This window comes from Herpailurus yagouaroundi, unplaced genomic scaffold (assembly GCF_014898765.1).
Source record: "Herpailurus yagouaroundi ecotype Mexico unplaced genomic scaffold, PumYag 490, whole genome shotgun sequence".
Lineage (NCBI taxonomy): Eukaryota > Metazoa > Chordata > Mammalia > Carnivora > Felidae > Herpailurus > Herpailurus yagouaroundi.
In genome coordinates, this window is record NW_024412707.1 from 167639 (window position 1) to 193871 (window position 26233).

The 26233-nt window shown below is 46.1% G+C and overlaps 2 protein-coding genes and 1 long non-coding RNA gene across 3 annotated transcripts in view; 1 reads left to right on the forward strand and 2 right to left on the reverse strand.

The window, feature by feature from the left end:
* PI4KA (phosphatidylinositol 4-kinase alpha) overlaps window positions 1-26233 on the forward strand; it is a 113609-nt gene that overhangs the window by 41839 nt on the left and 45537 nt on the right. Inside the window, exons 18-22 of the mRNA XM_040464665.1 lie at window positions 119-287; window positions 2480-2530; window positions 24996-25104; window positions 25463-25599; window positions 25784-25917. Of these exons, the coding sequence (XP_040320599.1) occupies window positions 119-287; window positions 2480-2530; window positions 24996-25104; window positions 25463-25599; window positions 25784-25917 (600 nt within the window). The remainder of the gene's footprint in view (window positions 1-118; window positions 288-2479; window positions 2531-24995; window positions 25105-25462; window positions 25600-25783; window positions 25918-26233) is intronic.
* Window positions 5522-21986, reverse strand: LOC121023036 (uncharacterized). The gene is made up of 3 exons (XR_005787216.1): window positions 21976-21986; window positions 17243-17248; window positions 5522-6280 (listed from the first exon to the last, which is right to left on the reverse strand). It is a non-coding gene; the product is annotated as an uncharacterized LOC121023036 (long non-coding RNA).
* Window positions 7162-19980, reverse strand: SERPIND1 (serpin family D member 1). The gene is made up of 5 exons (XM_040464666.1): window positions 19865-19980; window positions 15272-16167; window positions 10963-11236; window positions 8912-9056; window positions 7162-8006 (listed from the first exon to the last, which is right to left on the reverse strand). Exons 2-5 carry the CDS (start codon window positions 16149-16151, stop codon window positions 7815-7817), a joined length of 1491 nt encoding a protein of 496 aa, XP_040320600.1. The 5' UTR covers window positions 16152-16167; window positions 19865-19980; the 3' UTR covers window positions 7162-7814.

Genomic DNA, 26233 nt, shown 5'->3' on the forward strand with positions numbered 1-26233 from the left:
TGGAGGGCTCCTCTGTTCACAGGCACTGAGAGGGGTGTGATGAGGCAGGAGTTAGTCAGCCTCACCCCTGCTGTGTAGGCCCTTGTGTTGTGGCAGCTGTCATTTCTCTCTCCACCAGGCACTGCTCCCTGGCAGTGATCAATGCCCTGGCCAACATTGCAGCCAACATCCAGGACGAGCACCTTGTGGATGAGCTGCTCATGAACCTGCTGGAGCTGTTTGTGCAGCTGGGGCTGGAGGGAAAGCGCGCCAGTGAGCGGGCCAGCGAGAAGGGGCCCGCCCTGAAGGTAGGCAGGAGGAGGACAGTCACCCTGGGGCATCTGGTAAAATGCAAGAACAAAGGGGTTAAGGTTCCTTCTCAGGGATTCTGAGAGGGTGGTTTTTTTGTAGGACCATGTCTGGCTAGTAGCAGCTACCTCCTTCAGCCCAGGGTGGTAAGTGACAGCAACCTAGTGTGGATTCCCCCCAGACCCCACTCTTTCTTCTCTCAGTCATCATGAAGTCAGGGGGCTGAGGCTTTCATCGGAACTCAGTGACAACATGAGAAGGGCCCGATCTGACCTAATCTTGGGCTCTCCAGGGAGACAGGTCCACAGGAACAGACAAAACGACAGGTCTCGAGGTCCCAAATAGACAGAATACGGGGGTTGAAGTGGGTTAAGCCTCCTTTCCCATCATCTCCCCTTTGACATGTCATGTTGGCACCAGTCTCTCTTCCAGACTCCCCACCTTTGTCCTCCTTTGTCTTTTTCTCCCACCTCCCCTCCTCTCCTTTCCCTTTCCCTTCCCCTTCCCCTTCCCCAGACAGTTGCTGTTTGCCTACTGTGTGCCTAGATCAGGGATCAGCTCACCTTTTCTGTAAAGGGCCAGATTATATTTGTTTTAGGCTCTGTGAGCCATATAGTCTCTGCTGCAACTAAGCTCTCTTCTGGTGGCATAAAGCCACTTAAAGAATAGGTGGGTGGCTGTGCTCCTGTGAAACTTTATTTCTAAGAACAGGTGGTGGGTCATACTTGGCCATCGGCCACAGTTTCTTGACCCTTGTTGTGGGTGCTGGGGATATGGAAGTGAGTAGGCAGACAAGTTGCCTTCTCCTGCAGACAGCAAAAACAAAGCGGGACAGTGAGGTGAGGGGCATTTTAGATCGGGCTGTGTGAGGTTCTGAGGAGGTGACAGCTAAGTTGGAAACTAAATGAAAAGGAGCCCTCTGTGTGAAAATCTTGGCCAAGGGGGAGTAGCTGGTACAATATGGGGTTCTGAAACCCTTCACTCTAATTTAGCCTTCCTCTGCTGGACTCCTCCGACAGTAATCTGGGTGACTGATTTCTTTTTTTCTTTTTTTACATTTTTTTTTTAATGTTTATTTATTTTTGAGAGAGAGAGAGAGAGATAGCATGAGTAGGGGAGGAGCAGAGAAAGGCTCTGGGCTCTGAGCTGTCAGCATAAACCTGACATGGAGCTTGAACTCACAAACTGTGAGATCATGACCTGAGCTGAAGTCGAACGCTTTACCAACCAAGCCACCCAGGAGCCTCCAGGAACCTACCTTTTAGAGTTATTTATTTTTTTTCTAGTTATTTTTTAAGTAACCCCACATTTTCCATAACTTGGAAAGAATATATGTTTATTATAGAAAAGATGCAGAAACCTATAACTAATAAAGTAAAAAGCACCCATAATCCCTCTACTCATTGCTGACATTTTGAAAGACTTCCTCCCAGATTTTTTAATGTTTATTTATTTTTGTGTGTGAGAGAGAGAGAGAGACAACGTATGAGTGGGGGAGGAGCAGACAGAGAAGGAACTGCAGAATCCGAAGTAGGCTCCAGGCTCTGAGCTGTCAGTGGGGCTCAAACTCACAAACTGTGAAATTGTGACCTGAGCTAAAGTTGGACACTTAACTGACAGAGACTGACAGAGCCACCCAGGTGCCCTCCTTCCTAGATTTTTTTATGCAGATATATTTATTTTACATAATTGGGATTATAGCATACTCTGAAATCCTGATTTTGCTGTGGGGACTTTCCAAGGATGAGTAAATATTTTTCAGAAAGTTGTCTTTTTTTTTTCAAGTTTATTTATTTTGAGAGACAGAGAAAGGAATGGGGGAGGGGCAGACAGAGGGGGAGAGAAATGATCCCAAGCAGGGGATGCAGGGCTTGAACTCACGAACCATGAGATCATGACCCGAGCTGAAACTGAGTCAGATGCTCGACTGACTAAGCCACCTGGGTGCCCCAAAAGCGGTCTTTTTAACAGCTGTGTGGTATTTCATTATACACAGGGGCCATGATTTATGTAATCATTCTGGTTAACATGTTTCCCATTTTTTTTGCTATTAAAATGATGTTGGGTGAACATGTTTATATATCGCTTTGTATGTATCTCAATTTCTTTGAAATTAACACTATGTTTGTCTTTTTTCTCTTTTAATGAAAGAAATACATGCTTCCGATGACTCGATTCCATTCTTTTCTAGGCTTCTAGCAGTGCGGGGAACTTGGGTGTACTCATTCCTGTAATCGCTGTGGTGAGTGTTCATTAACTGAGTGGTTTTATTTTCATTTTTTATTTTTTATTTTTTTGATATATGAAATTTATTGTCAAATTGGTTTCCATACAACACCCAGTGCTCATCCCAAAAGATGCCCTCTTCAATACCCATCACCTACCCTCCCCTCCCTCCCACCCCCCATCAACTGAGTGGTTTTAAACTTCAGATACCGTGACCATATTTTCAGTGGTGCCTAGTGGTACACCGCAAATTCCTTAGCAGAATGCTGCGTGGAGGCCGCAGTGATTCTGTACGTGTGCCACCTCCAGCTGTTCTGGAGGTGTTTCTGCCACCTACAGCTGTTCTGGGACTGTCCTATTGGTAGGTGCCTGTTGTGGCCATACCACCTCACTCCCTTTCTCCGTGCTCTGCCTGAGCCGCCTCGCCAGTTGACCAGGAAACGCACTGTGGTTCCCTCTTGTGTGGCTCCCAAGTCTGAGGTGTGACTCTGGGTTTGTCCTGTGTCTCACAACCTGTTCTGGTGCCTCTGACTGACAGTGGGCAGGCTCTGCTTCCATCCCCTCTCGGTCCCCTCCAGTGAGATGAGTCCTGGGGCCTCTGCACGGTGCCTGGTTCTTGGAGCTGCAGCCCTCAGTGCGCTCCGTGGGGGCATTGTTGACACAGTGGGCTGGTCATACTTTGGGGTACAGTCCCGCCCACTGCCATGGTAGGCAGCTCCCAACATAGGCCCCATCCTCTGCCATAGCACTTCCATGGTGGAGAGGCTGTCTCCATTTTGTCCTGTCTTAACCTACAGCCACCTCTTCCCATATGACCTTTGTAGAAGTTGTTTTCCCCTTTCTCCGTTCCCAGCTGCCAGTCCTAAGTCAGGGCCCCAGGTTCTAGTATTTGTTTTCATCTGTGATTCTCTAGCTTCCACTAAATCTACCTTCTAGTTAAGCCCTTGATTCTGCCTTCCAGTTCCTTCCCACTTCACCCCACCCCCAGTAGTTTGACTCTTGAGCACTCACATGCATGTCCCTTCACATGGAACGCCAGAGGGGCTGACCTCCCAAGCTGCCAGGGTGACCCAGGGGCCTAGAGGTCAGGCAGGTGGACAGAGAGGCACCTCTGCTGATCTAAGTTTCTGTACTTATTGCATTCTACATCATCACTCAGAATCTGGGGACCTTAGATGTCTGATTTTAGCTGGCCAAGGTGGGTGAAAAATAACAAACCGACTGGTTTGTTATCATTTACCTTTAAGATGTCACAGGTTGCACATTGTGGTGCATTCTGCTTCTATTCACCTTCCTTCTGCCTGTCCTTTCCTCTCTCCCTCACCCTGTAAGTAGCCAATTCTGGAGCAGGAGCTGACTTGCTTGCATCTGGGTCAGGACAGTCTCCTTTTCCTGAATGTGCCTGAGGGGACAAGGGGGCCTACAAGTTTGCTTGTGTAGCTTCCACCTGTAGCTGCCTCCCTGTAATCATGGCTTTTCACTTCCCTTTGGGAATTTTACCACCTTCATACCTGCGATCAGGTGCTCTCCCACAGGCTTTGAGGATTTGAGAATGGCCAAGACTCTCAGCCACAGTATTTTTCATCACCATCTCCATTGGTTTTTAAAAACATAAACATTTTCTCTTTATACTTGATATTGACTAGTGTACAATTGTGTTTTAGAAGTACCACTGTACATGGATCCTTTGTTTGGATGGAGGGAAAGGTGAGGGGCATAAAGTCCATGGCACTCTTCTGGCCTATTAGAGGCAAGAAGGGCTGGTAGCAGGCTCCATGAGAGAGCAGGTTTTGGCAGCCAGGGAGCATGTTTGGGGTGACACTCGTTCAGTGAATTCTAGTGAGTTTGAACACCAGAATTCTGTGACCCAGGCACATGGGTACAGCATGTGTAGCTGTTATCATTTAGAGTTTAAATAAATGCATAGAAGAAATTCATAGAGGGCACTCTGCACTTCCTGGGAGCAATGACTGATGAGGTTGGTTGGGAATACATAGGGTTTAGGATCACAAGCGTCGGGGTTGGACTCCTGGTACTGTGTGTGTGATCCTGGGTGAGCATCACAGCTTCTCTATGCTTACTCTGCTCACAGAGCTTCTCAAAAAGATGGAGATGAACCTCTGAAGTGCTGGGTCAGTGTAGGCATGACTGTTAGCAGTGATAGGCAAGCACACACTCACTTAAAATACTTTGTTTACTCCACTGCAGTGACCTTTTACGTGAATAGAATAAGTATTGTAGTCTTAACAAAAGTTAATGGTTATATTATGGGGGAGGAAACAAATATTTGATTCTATTGCTCAACAAAGAGCACAGAGATCATGGGATCTTGTATTTGCTTTCTGGTTTACCCCTTGGACCCTCTGGGAGAAACTAGTTTCCAAAGCGTTTTTTAAAGAATGTTTGCCTTTCTTTCTTTCTTTTTTTCCTTTCTTTCCTTGCTTTTGGAAAAAGGTACTCTGTTTTGCATCTTTTGATGAGTGTCTCCAAGTACTTAGTTCAGTGGAAGAACCAGTGGGTTTGGGGCAGGAAGCCTGGGTGTCTGTTCAAATGCAGCTTATCAGTGACTTATCAGTAACCTTAAGAGTCTGGAGGGAGTCACTGGAGGCCAGGTCATGTGATCTCTGAGGCTCCTTCAGAGCTTAGGTTTGGTGATCTTTGACCTGCAAGTTTGTGAAAAGTATTTCTTTAGAAATATCCTGATTAAATTGCTTCTCTTGGTGTCTAGCCAAGGTGTTAATTAAGCACCTTGAAAGGTATCTAATGCTTAGAGTCCTGTGTGCCCCACTGTCATAAACCAGTGATTTGATAAGATATGCTTCCTGCTCAGAAAACATTTGTGCACTTCACTGAGAGTTAGTTTACCTGTGCCACTAGTCATTTTTGTAGCCTTGGGCAGGTTATTTATTCTCTCAGTGCCTGTAAAATTAGGTTTGTGAACTGACAGATTTTAGGTCATGGACTCCTTTGAAAGCCTTGCCCTCTCTTTTCCATAGAAGGGCATTTCTTCACAAGATTTTGCATTTAATCTCAGGAAGTTGAGTGGGAGAAACCCACCCAAGGACCCCCAGTTAGGAACCCTTGGGCTAGGTACTTTCTCATCAAAGATAGTAATAAGAAGGCCTTACCTAACTCTTGCTAAGCACCAAACACTCATGTAAACCCCTTCCAAGCATTAACTCCCTTAATTTTTATAACAATGCTGCGAAGTAGGTGCTGTTATTATCCCTATTTTACAGGTAGGGAAACTGAGGCACAGAACTTGCCTCAGCGTCCCACAGCTGCTAATTGTCAGAGCCAGGGTTGGGACTCAGGCAGCCTGGCCCAGAGTCTGTGCTTTGAATTAATACTCTATGGCCTTAAAACCTGGATCAGCTAGTTTCTGAAAAAGGGGGTCTGAGTGCATTCTGAGTGGATGTAGGTGAATGAAAAGCATGGAGGTTGGAGGGCCTTGACCTGGGCCAGGTCACAGAGGAGGGCTGGCTCCAGCAGAAGTGGGACAGGTCACATTGGAAGGGAGACGGCTGCCTTTTGGATAGGGGACAGGCATGGCAAAGGGCTACAGGCAGAGTTTTTGAGAGAGCCACATTTAGGAATGGGAGGGGCACGAGGAACCAACAGGAAAAAAAATGCAGGGCAAGCATTTCCTGAAAGGACTGTGTGGAAGTGAATTGGAGAAAGAATTCAAGGAGTGGGGTGTCAGCAAGCTCAGGGCTTCCCAAGAGCACAGGAGACTGTGATAGGGAAAGACATAGCCTCAGTCCTGCTATGGAGGTGGAGGCTCTGGTGCAGGAAGCTGGGAAGGAAGCAGGTAGAGAGGTGTATTAAGAGTTAACAGGAGGGCCTGGGACAGATCATGTTTCCTCTGTGATCTTTAATTGTTTCTTCAGCTGCTAAAAGAAGATGGTAACAGCTTGAACCCCTAGAGCTGGTATGAGGACTCAGTGATAACCTGCCTGCACACCCATCACAGCGCCCCCTACCACGGGGAACATGAGGTGCTCTGCTTTTGCTGCCCCATAACTGGAATTGGTCTCACTGGGTCTAAAACCCTCTATGACAAGACTCCACGGGTGACCCTGGAGTCAAACCAACCTGTGCTCAAACCCTGGTCTTCCTCCTCTGCAGAAAAGGGAAGAGAAAAATTCTCCTGCAGGGCTGTGGGGGTCAGAGTTAGCCACACAGCACTTGGGATGCTCTCCCTGTCACTGCCCAAATCCCCAGACTGCAGAGGTGCCCCCACTCTTGAATTCTGAGCAGCCTTTTTGGATTCCACTCGTCTTATCCAGGTAACGAAGGATCTGGAAACATATTCCTCAGATGCCACCTGTTTTCTCAAACCAGACCTACTATAGGAAGTTGTCTGACGGTCTCCCTGTGTCCAGGGATAAAGCTGAAGCATGTGCCCCACTTAAAGACTAGCATTTCAGGAATTTCCACAAAGCCCCATCCACAACATCTTTGCCCCCTCACTCACCACATCCTGATCCTGAGGAACATGCCCCATGTGTAGCACATAAGTCACTGTGAAGAACTTAAGTTGCTTATTGTCAACCTCTGTCATTCCTAGGGATGTCAGCTGTTTTGAATTTGGCTTTTCTTAGTTATTTGAGCCTCAATAGAGAAAAAATAGAGAATTATAACAGACACAGTAAAAGTGGCGATATGTATTTATCGCTAAGGTAGGAAGCATGGTGCCATGTGTACATGCTGTCTTCTGGGCAGCAGTGAGGTGATAGCAGAAGTATAGATGACATTTAGCATCAATTCGGAAGGTTGAACCTTGAGAGAATGAAGCGCTAGCACCCAGGGCACCCCTTAAATGTCATGAGGTTGCTTCTGTCCTAGGCACCAGCCTTGGGAGAGGTGAGAAATTAGTCCTGCAGCTCATTTCTGTGTTCTGTGTTCAGATGAGGAGCGCTGGTAATTTGAGTAATAGAGCCAAATGCTCAAGGACGGGGACTGCAGGGGAAGGAGGTGTGCAGGCAGGACCTCCACAGGTTTGCACTGAGGAGGAGGAAGTAAACCCATCTGTATGTTGTTGACACCCTCTAGGTAACAGCTGACATGTCACAGGTACATTAACTTCTATGAACTGCTGGCATTATTCACTGTGCTGAACTGATTCCAGTGAGCTTCTTGGTCGTTTGTAAATTTCTTGTCTCCTATGGGCCTCGATTTCAGAATGGTAGCATAAACCATGAAAGCCATGATGGCAAAACATCTCCGTTCTCATTGTTAGAATGGAACCAGAATTACAGAGTGGCCCCAAAACACTTGAAATGCCCAGACCTCCACCTTTAGGACTTGGTGGGGTTGGCAACTCTCCCCATGAAGAGTAGGCAGCTGGTGCGGTGCTCATAGATGAGGAACAGAAAGGGGCGGTCGACAGTGAAACGGACTTGGGTAGACAGTGGCATGAACCCCACAGTGGTCACGGCGGCAGCTTGGGTGCCCTCTTCGTTCACCATGATGGTACCTTGGTGCTTGAACTGTTTGAAAATGGAAAGGAAAGTTGTCAGATCCCATCAGTGGGCACACAGAGGGATAGAGAATAGAGTGGAGTCTCCTTTCATTCAGGGTGGAAAGACCACATACAAGACCCAAACCACAGCTGGTCAGAAGGACCCTTGAAGGTCTTGCTCACCTCCTTCCAGGTGCAGTAATTGTGCTCAGAAGCTGTGTTGTGTAAACTGTGTATCTTTTTTTTTTTTTAATGTTTGTTTATTTTTGCAAGATTGAGAGAGACAAATTGTGAGTGGGAGAGGGACTGAGAGAAAGGGAGACACAGAATACGAAGCAGGCTCCAGGCTCTGAGCTGCCAGCACAGACCCTGATATGTGGCTCAAACTCACAAACCATGAGATCATGACCTGAGCCAAAGTCAGACATTTAACCAACTGAGCCACCCAGGCGCCCCTAAACAGTGTGTATCTTTAAACTCCAACATTACAGTCGCTCATAGTGGTGACAGTATGAGTGGTCTGCCAGCAAGAGAGCAGCTCTAGGTGCATTGCCAGAAGGGTTGGGCCTCGATCAGCACGTTGTTTGGACTGGTATTCTCTCTTTTTTTGTGTGAAGTGTCTGTGGTTGTGTTAAGTTCAGCATGCAGGTCATGCAGTGTCTCTGCATGTATTTAATGAGCCTTTCATGATTCAGCTGGGTGTAGGTATTTCACAGATTGGAGCACACACCCCATCTCTTTCTGCTGTCAGTGGGGATGGGGGCTACCATGGTGCTCCCTAAAACAGACTACCCTGCCCACTCAGTGCCTGACAGACCCAGGGAGAGCAGACCCAGCACCCCTGAGCTGTGAAGTCATGTGAGGCAGGAGGGAGGCTTTGCTGGGGGAAGATCCTGGGGTCAGGTGCAGAGGGTGGACAAGGGGAGAGATTACCAGATCGATGGTGATCCTGTGGTCTGAGATTCCTGCCATATTGCTGTCTTTGTCAAACAGCGCTGTGACCCCCATTGACTTCAGGGCCTCCACCAGGTTGTAGTTCTTCTCCAGCTTGAATTTAGGCAGAAGCACCTCTCGAGTTCTGATCAGAGAAGGAAAGGGGGCCCAGTTTTATTGAACCACAAGTTATACAAGAATCATGTCTTTCCCTCAGATGTCCACAACCTACCTTTCTCCCACCAACCCCAGGTTGTTTTTACCACAGAAATAATGCAGCACTTCTTAAAATTCACATCCTAGTACTGTCAGTTGAGGATTTGAGAGAGACCTTCCATTATGATTCCAGTTCCTTAAAATGGAGATATGGTTAGTACTGTGCAGTCATTTCCTCCATACTGTGGGATTCACATCCTGCCTTCCTGGCCAGCAGCAGAATGGTTACTGGTTTATGGTTTGAGGGTATCTAAAATAATTCTCTTGTTTGGGTCCTTGATTTTAGGCATTTCTTATTTTGTTAAGTAAGCAATTAAATATCTGGTCAGTGTACTGAAAAAAGAAGCCTTCGTTTGCCAGACAGTGCTAAATGTTCTCAGTCCTTGCCTCAACACATTCAGTCCTTATTGATAAACAGCAACTCTAGTGCCCATAGGGCCAAGTCCAGCACATGAAGGAGATAAAGAGGACATCAGGCATGGTCCCCCTTTTCAAGAGTTTGCTTCCCTTTTACCAAGCCAGTACTCACATGTGTGAAGCAACAGAATTGTAAAGGTGGTATGATAATGTCTGAACAACTAGAATAGATCTAAGTACTGGAGCCATCCAACAGGGGATGGGGAGGAGGGATATTCCTGTGGCCTGGAGGCTGCCCACAGCTTGAGAGATGGTATGAGCAAAGCCTGGAGGGAGCTTAAGGCTGTGGTATGGCTGGGGTACAATGGGGCACTTGGCAGGAGCAGGTCAGATGGGGGCTGTGTCTTTGGGCCTAGCCAAGAAGCTAGGCCACATCCCATGGGCAGGGGGCCCACAGAGAGCTTATGAGAAGAGGAGGTGGAGTGGGAGGGTGTTTTGGGAATGCTGTTTGGAGGCCAGTGCGGGGTGGCTTGAGGAATGGAATGGACAGGCTGGTTAGGCCTTCCTGGCTCAGGGTAGGAGGTCATGGCAGTGAGGTTAAGAAGGATGCAGACACAAGAGGGACTTTTTTTTTGTTTTCTTTTTGAGAGAGAGAGAGAGAGAGAGAGAGAGGATCTCAAGCAGGCCATATGCTGAGCTCAGAGCCCAACATGGGGCTCAATCCCATGACCCTGGCATCATGACCTGAGCCGAAATCAAGAGTCAGATGCTCAACCGACTGAGCCACCCAGGCATCCCTCATTTCTTTGTATTTTTGTCCCAAAAGGAAATCTGAACCAAATTCATATCTTAATATGGGCCTAGCCAGTATTAAATAAAGCAGAAAAACAACTTTTTTATTCTTTCTGCCATGATCCTCTAATAGTCATAGTAAATATTTAAAACCTGTAGTTTTGTCTATGGAGTAATAAATAGTAAGAGGAAAATCATGAATGACATGTCCTTAATAGGCTACAAGGACCACAGGATTTCCTGCTCAGGAAAGGGAAAGCTCATCTTTGTTGAACACCTCTCAGGCACCAGGCGCTGTGAGGGATGCTCAATATTACATTTCTATTTATTTCTCTCTGTGACCCTGGGAAATCATGGAATCATGCTACCTTTACGGATGACAAAGCCAGGGCTCAAAGCCACAGAGCAACTAGATGGCAGAGCCAGGATTGTTTCCATACTGGCACAAAGTCACCTGCCCCTCACTTCTGAAACTGTCATAGGGAAGGCAGATGTGTTTCTCACAGATGCTTTCTGATTACTTCTCACTGAGCAGGAAATTTGGTCTGAATTAACAAGAGTGACCCAGTGTAACAGTTCTTGTTTTTTTTGTGCACACAGCTTCCTTCTTAAAATGACCAAAGTTCCCAGTATTCCTGGGCTCTCCCAGCCTCCCAGAGATCAAAAGAACATTCAACTTAAAGTACCTGTTTGTCATGCTTTTCTGCCATCTCTCCACCACCTGTGGTGTCAGCTGTGTCTCAAGGGTCTTCATCCCAGACAGCTTGTGAGGGACCACAATTAGCATGCTGATGCCCCCCACATACTCCAGCCGCAGGACATCACAGTCCAGCTCCTGGTCATTTGCGGCCAGAAAGTTCCCCTTGGTCTGCATCATGGAAACTTTGACTACTTCTCGTTCATTGAGTCGGAAGTTGTGGTTGTGTGTCATTTCTACTGGGAATTTATTCACCCAGGATCCTGTAAAGTCAACAAGAACAAGGCTTTTATTAAAATGTTATTTTAAAGCAGTGGTCCACACATGTAAGTGTGCAACAGAAACACCCGAAGGACTTGTTCTGGCTACAGGGCCCACCCCCAGTGTCCCTGGTTCTGTAGGTCTGATTTGAGCCAAGAACTTGGATTTCTAACAAGTTCCCAGGTGATGCTGATGCTCCTGGTCCAGAGACCACACTTTGAGGACCACTGTTCTAAATGATTCCAAGAAGGTCACAATGCTAACATACCTGTAGGAAGCGTGATAATGGTAGAGAAATAGACTGGAATGAATTCTGGTGTAGATGCAGGCACTAACTAGTTGTTTGACTCTAGCAAGATGCCTAACATGCCTGGACCTCTGCTTGTTGTTGATCTATAAAAAGAGTAGCTTTTTTCTCATGACAGCTCTAGTTTGATGGCTTTCATCCTTTCCACTCTGCGATTCGATAGGGACTAGCTGCACACACTGATGATGCCATCAGATCTTCACATCAGATTTGGGTGTGGGGTGTCTACATAGCTCAGTCGGTTAAGCATCCGACTCTTGATTTCCATTCAGGTCATGATCTCATGGTTTGTGAGATCAAGCCCCAGGTCAGGCTCTATGCTAATAGCACAGAGCGTGCCAGGGATTCTTTGTCTCCCTCTCTCTCTCTGCCCCCCTTCCTCGTTTGCACACACACACTCTCTCTCACTCTTATTCTCTCAAAATAAATAACTAAACTAAAAAAAAAAAAAAAAAAAAAAGATTCCGGTGTAACACTGTATCCAGGAATAAGCACGCCTCTCTTTTAGCTCTAAGGTGCTGGTAGCTACTAATGACTGCTGACTGACAATGGAGAACTGGCAGTGTGCCTGCGTTCCCCTAAGCATCTCTCCTGGATCACTCATTCCTTCCTCCTAGCAACCATATGAGGTGCATGCTTTTTATTATTAGCCCTGTTTTACAGACAAGGAAGCAGAGGCACAAAGAGGCTAAGTAACTTGTTCTAGGTTTCCAGTTGGTAGTTAGAACTGCTGGGATGAGGTAAGCTGGAGGTTCTTTAGGAGGAGGTTTAAACTGCCTGCCTGTGATGGGAGCTAGGTTTCCTTCTCCCTGTGCGGGCCTCTGCCCCAGGCTTCTCGGCCTCGGCACTGTTGACATTTGGGCAGTTCTCTGTTGTGGGGGCTGTCCTGCCTTGTAGGGTGTTTAGCAGCATCCTTGACCTTTGCCCCTGAGATGCCAGGGGTGCTTCCCCCTGCCCCCAGGTTGTTGCAACCACGGATGTCACTACCCTTCTGCTGGAGCTGTCACATGTCTCCTAGGATTCTTCTGACTTCCTCCTGAGGCCCAACCTCTGTTTTTATTGGCTTTGCAATGTGGTTATAACATTTGTAATTAAAAATCAAATTAGTAACAGATTTAGAAGCTGGTGATTAAAATTACACTTCTAGGGACGTCTGGGTGGCTCAGTCAGTTAAGTGTCCGACTCTTGATTTTGGCTCAGGTCATGATCTCACGGTCATGACTTTGAGCCCTGTGTTAGATCTGAGCTGGGTGCGGAGCCCAAGATTCTCTCTCTCCCTCTCTCCCTCTGCCCCTTCCCCACTCCCACACACACTCTCTTTCTCTCAAAATAAAATAAAATAAAATAAAATAAAATAAAATAAAATACACCTCTAGACCTTCCTTTCTTTTGATAAGCATCAATGAAAGACTAACTCCTATTAGCATTTCATCCCTCTGGTTCCAACACTAAATTAAGTGACTATCCAACATGAGGGGAAAAGGACGCACATATATTTGCCACTTTTGCCCTTTGGCGTTACACTGGTCACTGTGTGCAGGAGGTCATAAACTGACTGTCCTAGTTATTTCTGAAGCCCATGCTGGCATGAGTGGCTTGCTGCTGTGTTTCTCTGTCTATTCCCAATCATCCAGCTAGCCTAATGCGTAGGCATTCGTGTCCAGGGTGCCCCACAGACCAGTAAGATTGAGGGCCTTGATGCTGCCCAAGTAACTTACACTGGCTGTTCTAAAGCCATTCCTAAACATAGGTTAGTTGCCCATAGAAGCAGAGTAAACATCACTAGCAATATCATACCTACTTAATATATTATATGACATTGACATCTGCAGTTTTACTCATTCAAGTTCATTAAACTCCTGCCACATTCCACATACTGGGCTAGCACTGTATCACTGTCTCTTGCAGTCCTGCACACAGCCCTGTTAGAGTAGATGTTATCATCTCTGTGATAAAGGTGAGGAAATTGAGTCGCAGAGACATTGAATGACTTTCCTGAGGCCACATGAATAGGGAGTGGTGAGGCCAGGGCTTACACTCCAGTTTGCTCACTTCCAAAAGACATACTTACAGCCAGTAATAAAAATTATATGTATGTGTTCATTGTATATATAGTTCATGTGTGTGTGTCTGTGTCTGTCACAAGCCTGCTAGAGCCTCAGCCTTTGATCTACCCACCACAAGGCCAGCGGTGTGCCTGGCATTCGGGGAGGAAGCCCAGGGACCTGGCTCAGCCTCCATGTCCCTCCTGTGGTCTTGGCTGCTTCAGCCCTACTTTGCCCATCTGGCAGAATGCCTACCTGACACAGCTGTGAGGAGGTCTCGGCTTACCTTCAGCAGCCCCACTACCTCAGAGCAGCAGCCAAGAGAGGTCTCCTGTCCTTCACCTCTCTGGGCTGCTATAACCAACACTGGAGCTAAGTAGCGAAGAAGCGTGGCCTCCCAGACCTGGGGGACTGACTCTAGCTGGTGCCTGCCAGTTCTTGGTGGCAGAGAGGAGAGTGATTGTGTGTCACCATGAGTCGTTGAGATATAGACTCATTCCTTGTGTCTGCCCTCTGGCTCTCTAGGCTTGTAGAGTGGGGTAGAGGTTTCTTCTGGTTCAGGTCCCAGGGCACTATGAAAGAGGTTTGGGTTTTACAAGTCCATTGCCAATTTATTTCTAGGATCCCAGGGGTCCTATGTGCATAGTGGTGTGGGGTTGGGGAATGTCCTCCTTTCTTGCCTGGCGCAGAACAGTTGGTCTAGAAATAATAGTATATTTCCCCCCCCCCCCTCCTGCCCATTAGTGCATAAGTATCCCAAAAAGGAGTTGCAGGTGTTCATGTCAGTTAGTCAAGCTGAACAGTTTTCAGACATCTGTCTTCAGCCTCTTGTCCATATTCCTGCTTACCAATAATTGGGGAAGGAGATGGAAAAAAACACCCCAAAAACCCTCAAATCTAGGCTGGCCAAATTCTAAAAAGGTTTTCCATTTTTTCTTCCAATTTAACAAAGCAACCTGGGACAACCTTGGCTCTGCCCTTAATTGACTGTGTGCCCTGGGAGCCTCATTTTACTTCTCTGTGCCTTAGTGGCTCCATCTGTAACATGCAACACTAATAACAAGGTTTTGGTGGAGATTCAGTGAGCAGAAAGCACAGAGTTAGGGCTCAGTGTCAGCTGCCACCATCACCCCATCCTCATCTTCCCTGTGAGCTAACCTGTGTCTTGGTTTCCTGGATAAATCAGAGCTAGAACATTTTTTCAAAATAGTTTGTATAGTTTATTTATTTTGAGAGAGAGTGAGCGAGCATGAATGGGAGAGGGGCAGAGAGGGGGGAAGAGAGAGAGAATCCAAGCAGGCTCCACGCTGTCAGCATGGAGCCCAATGTGGGGCTTGAACCCACGAACAATGAGACCATGATCTGAGCTGAAGTCAGACACTCCACTGACTGAGCCACCCAGGAGCCTCTAGAATATAGTTCTTGATGTTCAGTCCATCTGTGCACTAAAAGTATGTTGCGAATTTGTTTTGAGAAACTTAAGCTATTCGTACCTTTAAATTTTTCTTTTTTTAATGTTTATTTATTTTTGAGAGAGAGAGCACATGCAGAAGCAGGCTCCAGGCTCTGAGCTGTCAGCACAGAGCCCAACGTAGGGCTCAAACCCACGAACCATGAGATTCTAACCTGAGCCAAAGTCGGACACTTAACCGACTGAGTCACCCAGGTGCCCCAGCTATTCTTACCTTTAAAGTAGATGCAGTTTAGAATCATTATCTGAGTAGCTGGGTCTATATTCTCCAGAGCGTCTTTTATGAGACCCTTGGTGAGCTTCAGAATGTGGTTATTGGTTTTCGATATGAAGGCAGGGTCTGAGAAGTTAGCCTCCAGGGCCTCGGCAAAGTAGTACTCTTTTACTTTCCTTTTGAAGTCATCCAGGATTGGAAATTGCTTCTGGACATAAAGATCATTGACCGACCTCAGTGTGTACCCAAAATTCCTCCTGAAGAGGCGATGAGTCAGCTTACGGAAGAGATTGTGAATGGTCATGATCTCATACTTGCTGCTGGCATTGACAAAGTCTTTAAAATGCAAAATCGAGTGCACTTGTTCATAGGTCTCCCCCTGCAGGCCAAAGGAAATCATACCCATGGCGGTGGAAATGCCCACTGGGGCTATAAAGATGTTGTCGGAAGGACGCACCTGCTCCTTCAGTGCTCTGTAAAGGTTGAAAGCGAACTTTGCATTGAGGATGTTGAGACGCTGGATTCGGCTCTTGCCTTGGAAGAGCTGGAGGATGTTCCCTTCGCCAGCCTCTGAATCGGTTGGCGAAACCGCATCGATGATGTCAATATAGTCATCATCTTCACTGAATATCTTCTCCAGGTCCAGATAGTCCTCGTCCTCCTCCCCCTCTGGGATCCAGTCGTTGGTGACCGTATTTTCCTTGTGGAAGTCAGCAGGGAGAAGTGGCATGCTCAGGTTTTTGCTATTTAACTGCCCCCATTGGGGGTCTGCAGATATAGAATCTTCCCCTCCTTTCTCAAGCTGACCAGCCAGGCTGTTGCTCCCACATATAGACATTAGGATGAGAGAAATGATGAGGGATTGGAATGGGCATTTCATTTTGGCAGAGCTAAAGCTGGGAGAGAAAACCAATGACATGGTGAGAGGTGGCCTCATGGACCTGCCACCACACTGCTCAGATGACAAGCAGTCATCTGGGTTTTGACCCAGGAAGGTGCCCTGGGAGTCAGAGTGTTTAACCATTTTAGGATCATGAACTTTAAGAGAAGCTGGTGAAGATAAACAGGTAACTAATATTTTGTGTGGTTTCATAAACCTGCCTGAAGGATCTGTGGACCCTACTTGAGAATCCCTTCTTTAAGGTTTGCAAAACTAAAACCATATAGAATCCTGGGGGCTTAGCATTCCCAGGGAGTTTCTTTTTCATTCATTCACTAAACTTTGTCTCCTGTTTCCAAACAACATATTTTAGGCACGGGAGGCACAAAAGTCTCCCCCACCAAGGGGTTCTGCTCGCCTGATGGGGAGCAGATGTGTAATAAAGCACGGGCCTCACATAAGGACACTACCAAAGCAGGTAGGGGTGCAGAGCTGCGGTGCGGCTCTGCTTCCTGTGGTAGGAGCAGGGTGCCAGGAGAGCTTCACCAAGCTTCACCAAGAGGTGGGGCCTGAGTGGAGATGTTGCAAAATGTATGCAGGCCAGGCTTTTCTGAAAACAGATATCCTAAAGATAATGTGAGATTTGTGTCATTATTTTGGGGTTGTGTAATTTGCGTAAGATTTGGAATTTGTCGTAATGTAGTGATCCTCTGGGTGCCTAATGAAAGGTGACTGGTGGCTCGTCTTTCCCCTGGAGCCCCAGAAGCTGTGAGGTTATATGGCTTACCGCAGATGTGCTGTCTTCTTTGCATCTGTTACTTGGCTCCCACTGCTAGCAGGAGAACTACTAAAACTTTCTTATTTAACTGCTTCTAGCATTGAATTAGAAATAATCTTACCAGACTTAGAAGGTCTGTGTTAGGGTAATGTCAGCTCTTACTAAAAGGCCTGAGGGGCAGTCCCTTTATTGAAATCAACCAGGTAAATTTTTAATATATATGCTGTGGTAAGTAAGCCTGTCTTTATCTACCCATCCCTTGCCTTGTTCCAAGGAAGGATGTGCCTTGATTTGTCAAATCAGTTTTACCTACCAATGGCTTTACCTTTCTCTTGCTTACTTCCTATGTAATAATTACATCCTGGGTAGATGAACTATCATTTGATGCTTCTGTGTTTCTCTGGGACAGCAACAGCAGGCATTTTTAATGCTACACCATCACACGTGATCCCAGCATCACTTCTGAAGAAACCAGATGGAAGAATTGTGTCTTGTAAAGTTTGGTGTGTGTGTGTGTGTGTGTGTGTGTGTGTGTGTGTGTGTGTGTGTAACCATCTCCCATTAGGTAGATATTTGATCACCAGAATATCTGCCTCTAGTCCAAGCCAGATAAGAGTTACTGGCACCTGTTAAATAAATATTTGGACTTGTTAGGCCTGGAAATGGGGCTAGCTATACAGATACCCCACTTGGGATGCTCTTGGTTTTGTTGATGTTGATGACAGCAGTGGTTCTTGATAGAGTGTCTGCTGAATGCCAGGTGCTATACAAGGAACTTCATCTGTGCAACTTAACTTCATCCTTCCAGCATTTTACATACCAGAATACTGAGCCTTGTGTCACTATACGTGGCAGTGGAACCTCCACCTGTTTGCCTGGAAGCACCAGGACTGGTTTCTCTGCCCCCTAGTCTCCCTCCTTGGTTGGGTCTTCCCCTATGGTACTGTGAAAATAGTCGGCTCAAATGCTGTTCTAATCACCACCAAGAGACTTTTGAATCACACATTTTGGAGAGGGCAAGTCACAGTTTCTGACTTAGAAAATGTCCGCTGTCTTTTCCTGCCCCACACCGCCCCCCCACCCCACCAGCACCCAGCTGAGGCTACCATGCTGCACACCTATCCCACTTGCGGGAAACAACTTCTAATGTGTCTGGCTACAGGTAGAACTGGGCCCAATTTCCAGACAGAATTGGGCGTGAATATTGATAGCAGTACACTGTAAAAAGAGAAGAAAGTGAGCAACGTGATGAAAGTCTCCTTTCTAGGCTGCACTTAAAAGGATCCTTCTCAGATAAAAACAAGGTTAAAAACAACAACAATAACGTGAATGAGTAAGAGTTCAGGAAAAGGAATCTGAGACCAGATAAGGAGGCAGAGATGAAGACATTCATGTTTTTTTCATGTATTCATGTAGTATATTTGGAAGCTTCTTATACCCTGTTTCTGCATTATCTGATAAAAAGCCAAAAATAGTGTTCATTATTCCCTTATTAGAGGAAGGAGAAAAGCTCTTTGATATTGTTTGTGGATTAAAATTAAGGATCTAAGGGGCACCTGGGTGGCTCAGTCGGTTAAGTGTCCAACTTCAGCTCAGGTCATGATCTCACGGTTCCTGGATTCAAGCCCTGCTTCTGCGTCTGTGCTGACAGCTCAGAGCCTGGAGCCTGCTTCGGATTCTGTGTCTCCCTCTCTGTCTTCCCCTCCCCGGCTCATATTCTGTCTCTGTCTCTGCCTCTCTCTCTCTCAAAAGTAAATAAGTATTAAAATTTTTTTTATTTTTTTTTTTTAATTTTTTTTTTCCAACGTTTATTTATTTTTGGGACAGAGAGAGACAGAGCATGAACGGGGGAGGGGCAGAGAGAGAGGGAGACACAGAATCGGAAACAGGCTCCAGGCTCCGAGCCATCAGCCCAGAGCCTGACGCAGGGCTCAAACTCACGGACCGCGAGATCGTGACCTGGCTGAAGTCGGACGCTTAACCGACTGCGCCACCCAGGCGCCCCTAAAATTTTTTTTAAATTAAGGATCTAAAAGGCCCATCTTCCTGTCATTTTGCCATTTATTAAGAATTATATAAGACACTTTAAAACTATCACTAAGTTGTGTTTAAATCCAGATGACTATCTTTGAAGAGAAGCAATATTTTTTAAAGGTAAATCATTCAAAAGTTTGCTTTTCTGGGAACTTTATATGGCGCTTTCTCATGCCAATTGTATGGAACAGGTTTAGCCTTTTTGATCACGCATCAGAGCATAACATCTGGACACCCTAGTCCCTCCAGGGTGTGTCTTCAGACCCCAAGAGGGCAGATGTGTTGGGAGAGAAGTAACTGCCTAAAGTTTTTTTTAAAAATCTTTCATTTTAGAATAACTTCAAACTTACAGAAGTTGAAAGATCAGCATAAAAAACAATCCCTGTGCACCCAGATTTCACCAGCTTTTGTATTTTAGAACAGTTGCTTTATGGCTCTCTCCGTGTGTATGCGTGTGTGTGTGTGTGTGTGTGTGTGTGTGTGTGTGTGTGTGTGTATGGGTGTGCACACAGGCACACATGTATACTCTTTTTTTTCTGAACTTTCTGACAATAGGTCACTTGTACGTCCCTCTCACTTTAAATTCTAATATTTTAGGGAAAAGTGCCTAAGGACAAGGATATTTTCATGCACCATCATAGTACAGTTATCCATTTAAAATAATCTAACATAGGCACAATACTTTATTCTAGTTCCTGTTCCAATTTTGTCAATTGTCTCAAAAACGTAACTGACGAATGTTACAATAGGCAGACTAAAAAATAAAAACATTTTTCCATTTTTAGGATGATGTAGAAAGCTTTTGAACTTGTAGTTTGATAGAGAAATGCACCAGTTACCCATCTCTAACCACCGCAAATAAGAGTTTATAATCAGCAGAAATGTCAGAAACCCAACTCACCTCTGTGCTTCTGAGAAGTGTGGCAGAGATGAAATGAGCCAAGGTCACCAGCAGGGTTTCAATGTGAACTTTGATGCTGGGCTGGTATTGGGTATTTTCCAAAGTAAATATGTCCCAAATCAAACACCATTCAACTAGCTTTGTCAGCACAAACCCCCTCGGCTGTGTCTTTGATCTCTGCTGAGTGACTTCTGACTTCTCTGCCCCAGTTCTGGTGCAGCTGGTGTTTTGAAGGCCTGATTTGTCACTTTGTCAATGTGCTTGTGGACACAGTCCTTGCTGAAGCCACCACATAATTGACATACTCTTCAGAGCTCTGGAGGCTTGGTTGCATTGGGGGTAGCTATAATGTTCCCCTGAAAGCAGAGGCCCTCTGCCTGCCCTCTAGCTTTGAATTCTCCCACTGGGATGATCTCCATGTCTGACCTGGCCCTGGTCTCCAGGGCTAATGTGGCTACTAGGCACATGTCCCCATGCTTCTATTAGCATGTCCCTCTGTGAAAAGTGAAGGAAGGGAATGAGATTAGTGATTTATAACATAAGGAGACCTTGGCACCGAACTTTCTTCAGTCAGGGGTCACTCACTGTGTTCTGTGCCAGGCTTGCAGCCCAGATCCCATGTCCATTGCAGGACAGATAGGGTATTACCAAACAGTGCTTCCCAAACTTCGGGTCCTAGGCATTCACAGGGATCTGTGGGGCTAGGATCACTCTTTAAAATTAGTTTTAGGGGCGCCTGGGTGGCTCAGTCGGTTAAGCGGCCGACTTTGGCTCAGGTCATGAGCTCGTGGTCCCTGAGTTCGAGCCCCACGTTGGGCTCTGTGCTGACAGCTCAGGGCCTGGAGCCTGTTTCGGATTCTGTGTCTCCCTCTCTCTGACCCTCCCCTGTTCATGTTCTGTCTCTCCCTATCTCAAAAATAAATAAAAACATTAAAAAAAATTTTTTTAATAAATAAATAAATAAATAAATAAATAAAATTAGTTTTAGATTCTGTAATCTAAAACATCATTGGAGTACCTGGGTGACTCAATTGGTTGAGTTGGTTGAGCATATGACTCTTGGTTTTGGCTCAGGTCATGATCCCAGGGTTGTGGAATTGAGCCCTGCGTCACCCTCCATGCTGAGTGTGGAGCTTGCTTAAGATTCTCTCTCTCTCTCTCTCTCTCTCTCTCTCTCTCTCTCTCGCCCGCTCTCCCCCTCCCCCTCCCCCTCTCTCCCCTCCCCCTCTCTCCCTCCCTCTCTCCCTCTCTCTCCCCCCCTCTCTCCCTCTCTCTCCCCCTTCCTCCCTCCCTCCATCTCTCCCCCTCCCTCATCTCTCCCCGCCATCTCTCCCTCTCCCTCTGTCTCTCTCTCTCTCACTAAATAAATAAATAAATAAATAAATAAATAAATAAATAAAATGTTATTATAGGAATGTTCTGGATTGCCTAGAAGACCAACTTGTCACAGAGTGCTGCTCCCTGATTTTGGTACCTGAGAGTGTGTTTGTCACCCAGAGACCCTCTAAAGGGAGAACATAACTCTCTGGGGACTCTGTAGGTGCTCTTAAGGAGCCCATAGCAGGGCGTCTGTGTGTTACTCATTTTGAGAAATTTCTGGCATGTAAAGGGTTGTCCATTGTGTTCAAGACCTGGCAAGAGTGGCTGGATTTGGGTCTAGGTTAGCACTCACTAGCTTTACTCACACGTTGCTTTCTCAGAATCTTCATCGTTCCTACTCAGTACTAGGACTTCAGTGTGGGCACCATTATGCTGGCTCAGAGTGTCCATTACCTCTGTCTGGAATCTTCAGGGATCTAATAATCTGCTCCAGGCCAGCTCCCTCCACCTCTACCTTGTTCTCACACACTAAGCTTGGCCCCCGCCAGAGATTTAGCACTGGCTGTTCTTTCTGCATGGAAATTGTCTCTCTGGACCACCACATGGCTGCTGTGCTCACATCATCTGCTCTGGGCTTCACCAAGGCTGAACTGGCTACTCTGACAGGAATCCCACCTCCTGCCCTCTGTATTCTCCTCTCTGAAACAGTAGTTATACCTACTGTATAAGGTTGCTGTGAAAATTAAATGAGGTAATAATGTGTGGAAAGCACAGAGAATGGCACCCAGCACTCAGTAAATGCTCAGTAAATGTTAGCTATTATCACTTTCACCACACATAGTTTATTCACAGGAAAGGTCTGGAAGGAGATGCAGCCAGCTTTTAACATTGGACACGGAAGGCAGGTAGAAAGTGTTCCTTTTTCACTCTACGTACTTCTTTGCTGAAATTTCTTTTCTATGAGTATATATTGTTTAGATTATTTTAAACTAATCAATAATGTTTCTTACGTAGCTTGATTTCTTTTTTTATTCTTATTATATTTGAGAGAGATAGTGTGAGTGAGTGAGGGGCTGAGAGAGAGAATTTTGAAGCAGGGCTTAAACCCACAAACCATGAGACCATGATCTGAGCCAAAGTCAGATGCTTAACTGACTGAGCCACCCAGGTGCCCCTTACATATCTAGGTTTCTGATCATGTAACTGAGTGTTGACAGCCCTTCTTGACAATTCTGACAGTTTTGGATCTGTATCCCAATGGAGGTGTATAGTTTTGGCCCCCACTGTAAATCAGTACCTTCCGCCACACATACTCCATTGTTTTCTTTCTAGTTACAAGGCTTGCCTTATGGTTAGATATGTTTTACAGCTTTTTTTTGTTAAAATTTTTTTTAAGTTTATTTATTACGAGAGAGGGAAAGAGAGAAAGAGAGCAAGCAGGGGAGGGGCAGAGAGGGAGGGAGACAGAGAATCCCAAGCAGGCTCTGCACTGTCAGCACAGAGCCCAACGCAGGGCTCAAACTCAGGAACCATGAGATCATGTCCTGAGCTGAAATCAAGAGTTGGATGCTTAACCAACTGGCTAAGCCACTCAGGTGCCCCACCAACTTTTTATTATGAAATTTAAAAATATACAGAGCATGGGGCACCTGGGTGGCGCAGTCGGTTAAGCGTCCGACTTCAGCCAGGTCACGATCTCGCGGTCCGTGAGTTCGAGCCCCGCGTCAGGCTCTGGGCTGATGGCTCGGAGCCTGGAGCCTGTTTCCGATTCTGTGTCTCCCTCTCTCTCTGCCCCTCCCCCGTTCATGCTCTGTCTCTCTCTGTCCCAAAAATAAATAAAAAAAAAAGTTGAAAAAAAAAATTTTTAAATATACAGAGCAATTGGAAGAATTGAATAATGGACATCCATATACCAGCATCCTAGATAAAACAGTTACTATTTTGCCTTATCTGCTTAATTCCCTGTGTGCGTGCCCCCTGAGGGTATCTCCTGAGGTATTTGAAAGGGAGTTGTAGAGGTCATTACACTTCAGCCCTGGGTACTGGAGCTTTGTCTCTTAAATGGAAGGGTCTCTGCCCTACTCTGCACCACTGTTAACATCTAGGAAAATCAATCCTCCTCTCTCATATCAGACATATCCCAGTCAGATTTCTCCATGACTTCTTTGATAGCTTTTTATTTATTTATTTACTATTTATTTATTTTTCTTTTTTTTTTTTTTTTAATTTTTTTTTTTCCCAACGCTTATTTATTTTTGGGACAGAGAGAGACAGAGCATGAACGGGGGAGGGGCAGAGAGAGAGGAAGACACAGAATCGGAAACAGGCTCCAGGCTCTGAGCCATCAGCCCAGAGCCCGACACGGGGCTCGAACTCACGGACCGCAAGATCGTGACCTGGCTGAAGTCGGACGCTTAACCGACTGCGCCACCCAGGCGCCCCATATTTTTCTTTGATAGCTTTTTAAAATCCAGGATCCAGGGGTGCCTGGGTGACTTAGTTAAGCGTCCAACTCTTTTTTTTTTTTTTTTTTTAAGTTTATCTATTTTGAGAGAGAGCATGAGCAGGGGGAGGGATGGCGGGGAGAGAAAGAGAGAATCCAAACAGGCTCTGTGCTGACAGTCCCCAACTTGGGGTTTGAACCCAAGAACTGTAAAATAATGACCTGAACTGAAGTCAAGAGTTAGACACTTAACTGACTAAGCTACCCAGGTGCCCTTATTTATTTTTCTGTTCTAACAAATCTTACAACACTTTTGTGCCTAACTCAGATTTTTTTTGGATATATTGCTAGAGAGGAGATTTTTGGTGAAATGATGGGATTATTTAGAATTTTTTATTCATTTTACCAAATTGCTTTCCAGGAAATAGTGTACCAGTTTATATAGTCCTTACCAGTCATGGGTTCAGGTGCCCATCTCTCTCTGTGATCCCCCACCCCTGCCAGCAATGGTATCTATCATCATGTGTCCTACCCCATGACCCTGGCCCATACTTGGCACTCATGAATGTTTGTGTTGCAGAGACCCCTCATCGTAGGTTGATTATCACCGTAGGAGGCTTGACGTCCTCTGGGGGTTCTGTGAGGACCAATTTGTCCAATAGGTGAGGTGCTGTGCGCAAATTTAACGTTTTTTGCATAACTACAAGCTACTGCCTGCTTTATACTGGGCGGGACACCACCTGGAGCAAGGATGCAGGGACTTCAGCTTCTCACTCCTGCGCCTAAGCAACTCTGCCTATACCTGTTTTACATCTTGGGATTCTGCCCAAGATTATTGTTTGGAAAAGTTGCGCTGCCAGAAAAGATCTGAAAACCACTTCTCCTTGATCCATGAGATTTCTCACGATCACACTTTCTCTTCAGTCACAACTGTTCACCTGAGCTCCAGCCTCCCCAGGCCCTCCATGCTCTACACAGGATGGGCTGCTTTCTCTTCTCTGCCTGGCTAAGAGTTCCTTGCATAGTAACATTGAGACCCATGACACCTTCTCCAGGATCTCTGCCACACTGTGATTATTTCCTCACCTGCCTCCAAACTAGGCAGCAAGTCCTCTGCAGGAATGGGGCTTTTCACCTCCCAGGCATGGTGCCTGGTGCAGATTAGCTACTCAATAAGTGTTTGCCGAATGGGTGAGTATTTACCAGTGAACTGATCAAGAGGTGTTGGTCACTGCTCAGTGTGTCTTTTCCTACCCAAAATGACTGACAGATTCTTGGAGAATGAATCTGTGGTTGATTTCACATCTGTAGGTTTTAGGGCTTACAAGCAAATAACTTCCTTTTCTCCCTCTGTCCTTGGTATATCAGCTCACCCGAAGGTTGCCTCCCATCAAAGAAGCCAAACCTCGGTTGCAGAAGCTCTTCCGGGACTTCTGGCTCTATTCTGTGCTGATGGGATTCGCAGTGGAGGGGTCAGGTAGGGCAATACTTGCTCTTCTGGGGAAGACAAGAGTGCAGAGTGAAAACAAAGGTGGAAGTAGGACTCTACCTAATTATGAATGTGTATGCATTCAAAATTAGTTCAAATTCAGCTGCTGCTTCCTACAAGTGTGTATGCAAATGTTATACTTCCCAGATGTATTTTAGGGTTCTAAGAATACCATGAATCTTAGAAAAAAACCCATCCGAGTTAGAAGACAAACTCATTTCTGTGCCCCATTTTGGGGTAATTGGCTCAAGCAAAGGACCCACGACTGTAGAAATGGTCATTGTCAACTGCTCTATAGTGATTCTTGAGCAAGGTGGTGGTCTCACTTGTGGGCACTCTCTTGCAGGACTTTGGCCAGAAGAATGGTACGAAGGGGTCTGTGAAATAGCCACCAAGTCACCCCTGCTCACGTTTCCCAGCAAAGAACCACTGCGTTCCGTCCTCCAGTATAACTCGGCCATGAAAAACGACACAGTCACCCCTGTAAGGATTCTCACCCTGCCGAGTATAGATGATGCAGGGCAGGGATTTTGCTAAGCTTTCTTGAACAATGGGCAGATCCTTTCTTTGTCCTTGTTATCACATGTTATCTACCTCTCCTGGAGGAGGGCCGCTTTCCCCTCCAGGTGCTTGTGTGAGAGCCCTTGAGCCTTTTATTTCCTCCTAGGCTGAACTGAGTGAGCTCCGCAGCACCATCATCAACCTGCTGGACCCTGCCCCCGAAGTGTCCGCCCTCATCAACAAGCTGGACTTTGCCATGTCCACCTATCTCCTGTCTGTTTATCGGCTGGAATATATGAGGTATACAGGCCTTTACCTCCCAGTACAGCCCCTGGAGCTAATTTTTATATATTTGTGCCTTCTGGGGGACTCTTCAGTTCCTCCTAAGACATGTAAGCTTTCTTAAAAAGCAAAAAACAGAGGCAGTCACTTTCAAATGTCCCCTCTCTGTAAAGAGAGCTTTCCTATTATTCTTACTTTCTAATCTTATACTCTAATACACTTTTGCCTGCTACTCAAAAAAAAAAAAAAAGACAAAAAACAAAAACACCCTCTGCTTTTCTTGTGTGCTCCTCCCTCCTGAGTACCAAACACCACATCTTATAACTCTCTTATT

Bases quoted from the DNA above. Each gene is read 5' to 3' on its own strand.
- SERPIND1 (XM_040464666.1), bottom strand. From the start codon at position 16,151: ATGAAATGCCCATTCCAATCCCTCATCATTTCTCTCATCCTAATGTCT. The intron at 11,237-15,271 runs GTAAGAATAGCT...TTGACTTTACAG, and splicing joins AAACTGCATCTACTTTAAAG to GATCCTGGGTGAATAAATTC. The intron at 8,007-8,911 runs GTAATCTCTCCC...ATTTTCAAACAG, and splicing joins ACAGGATCACCATCGATCTG to TTCAAGCACCAAGGTACCAT.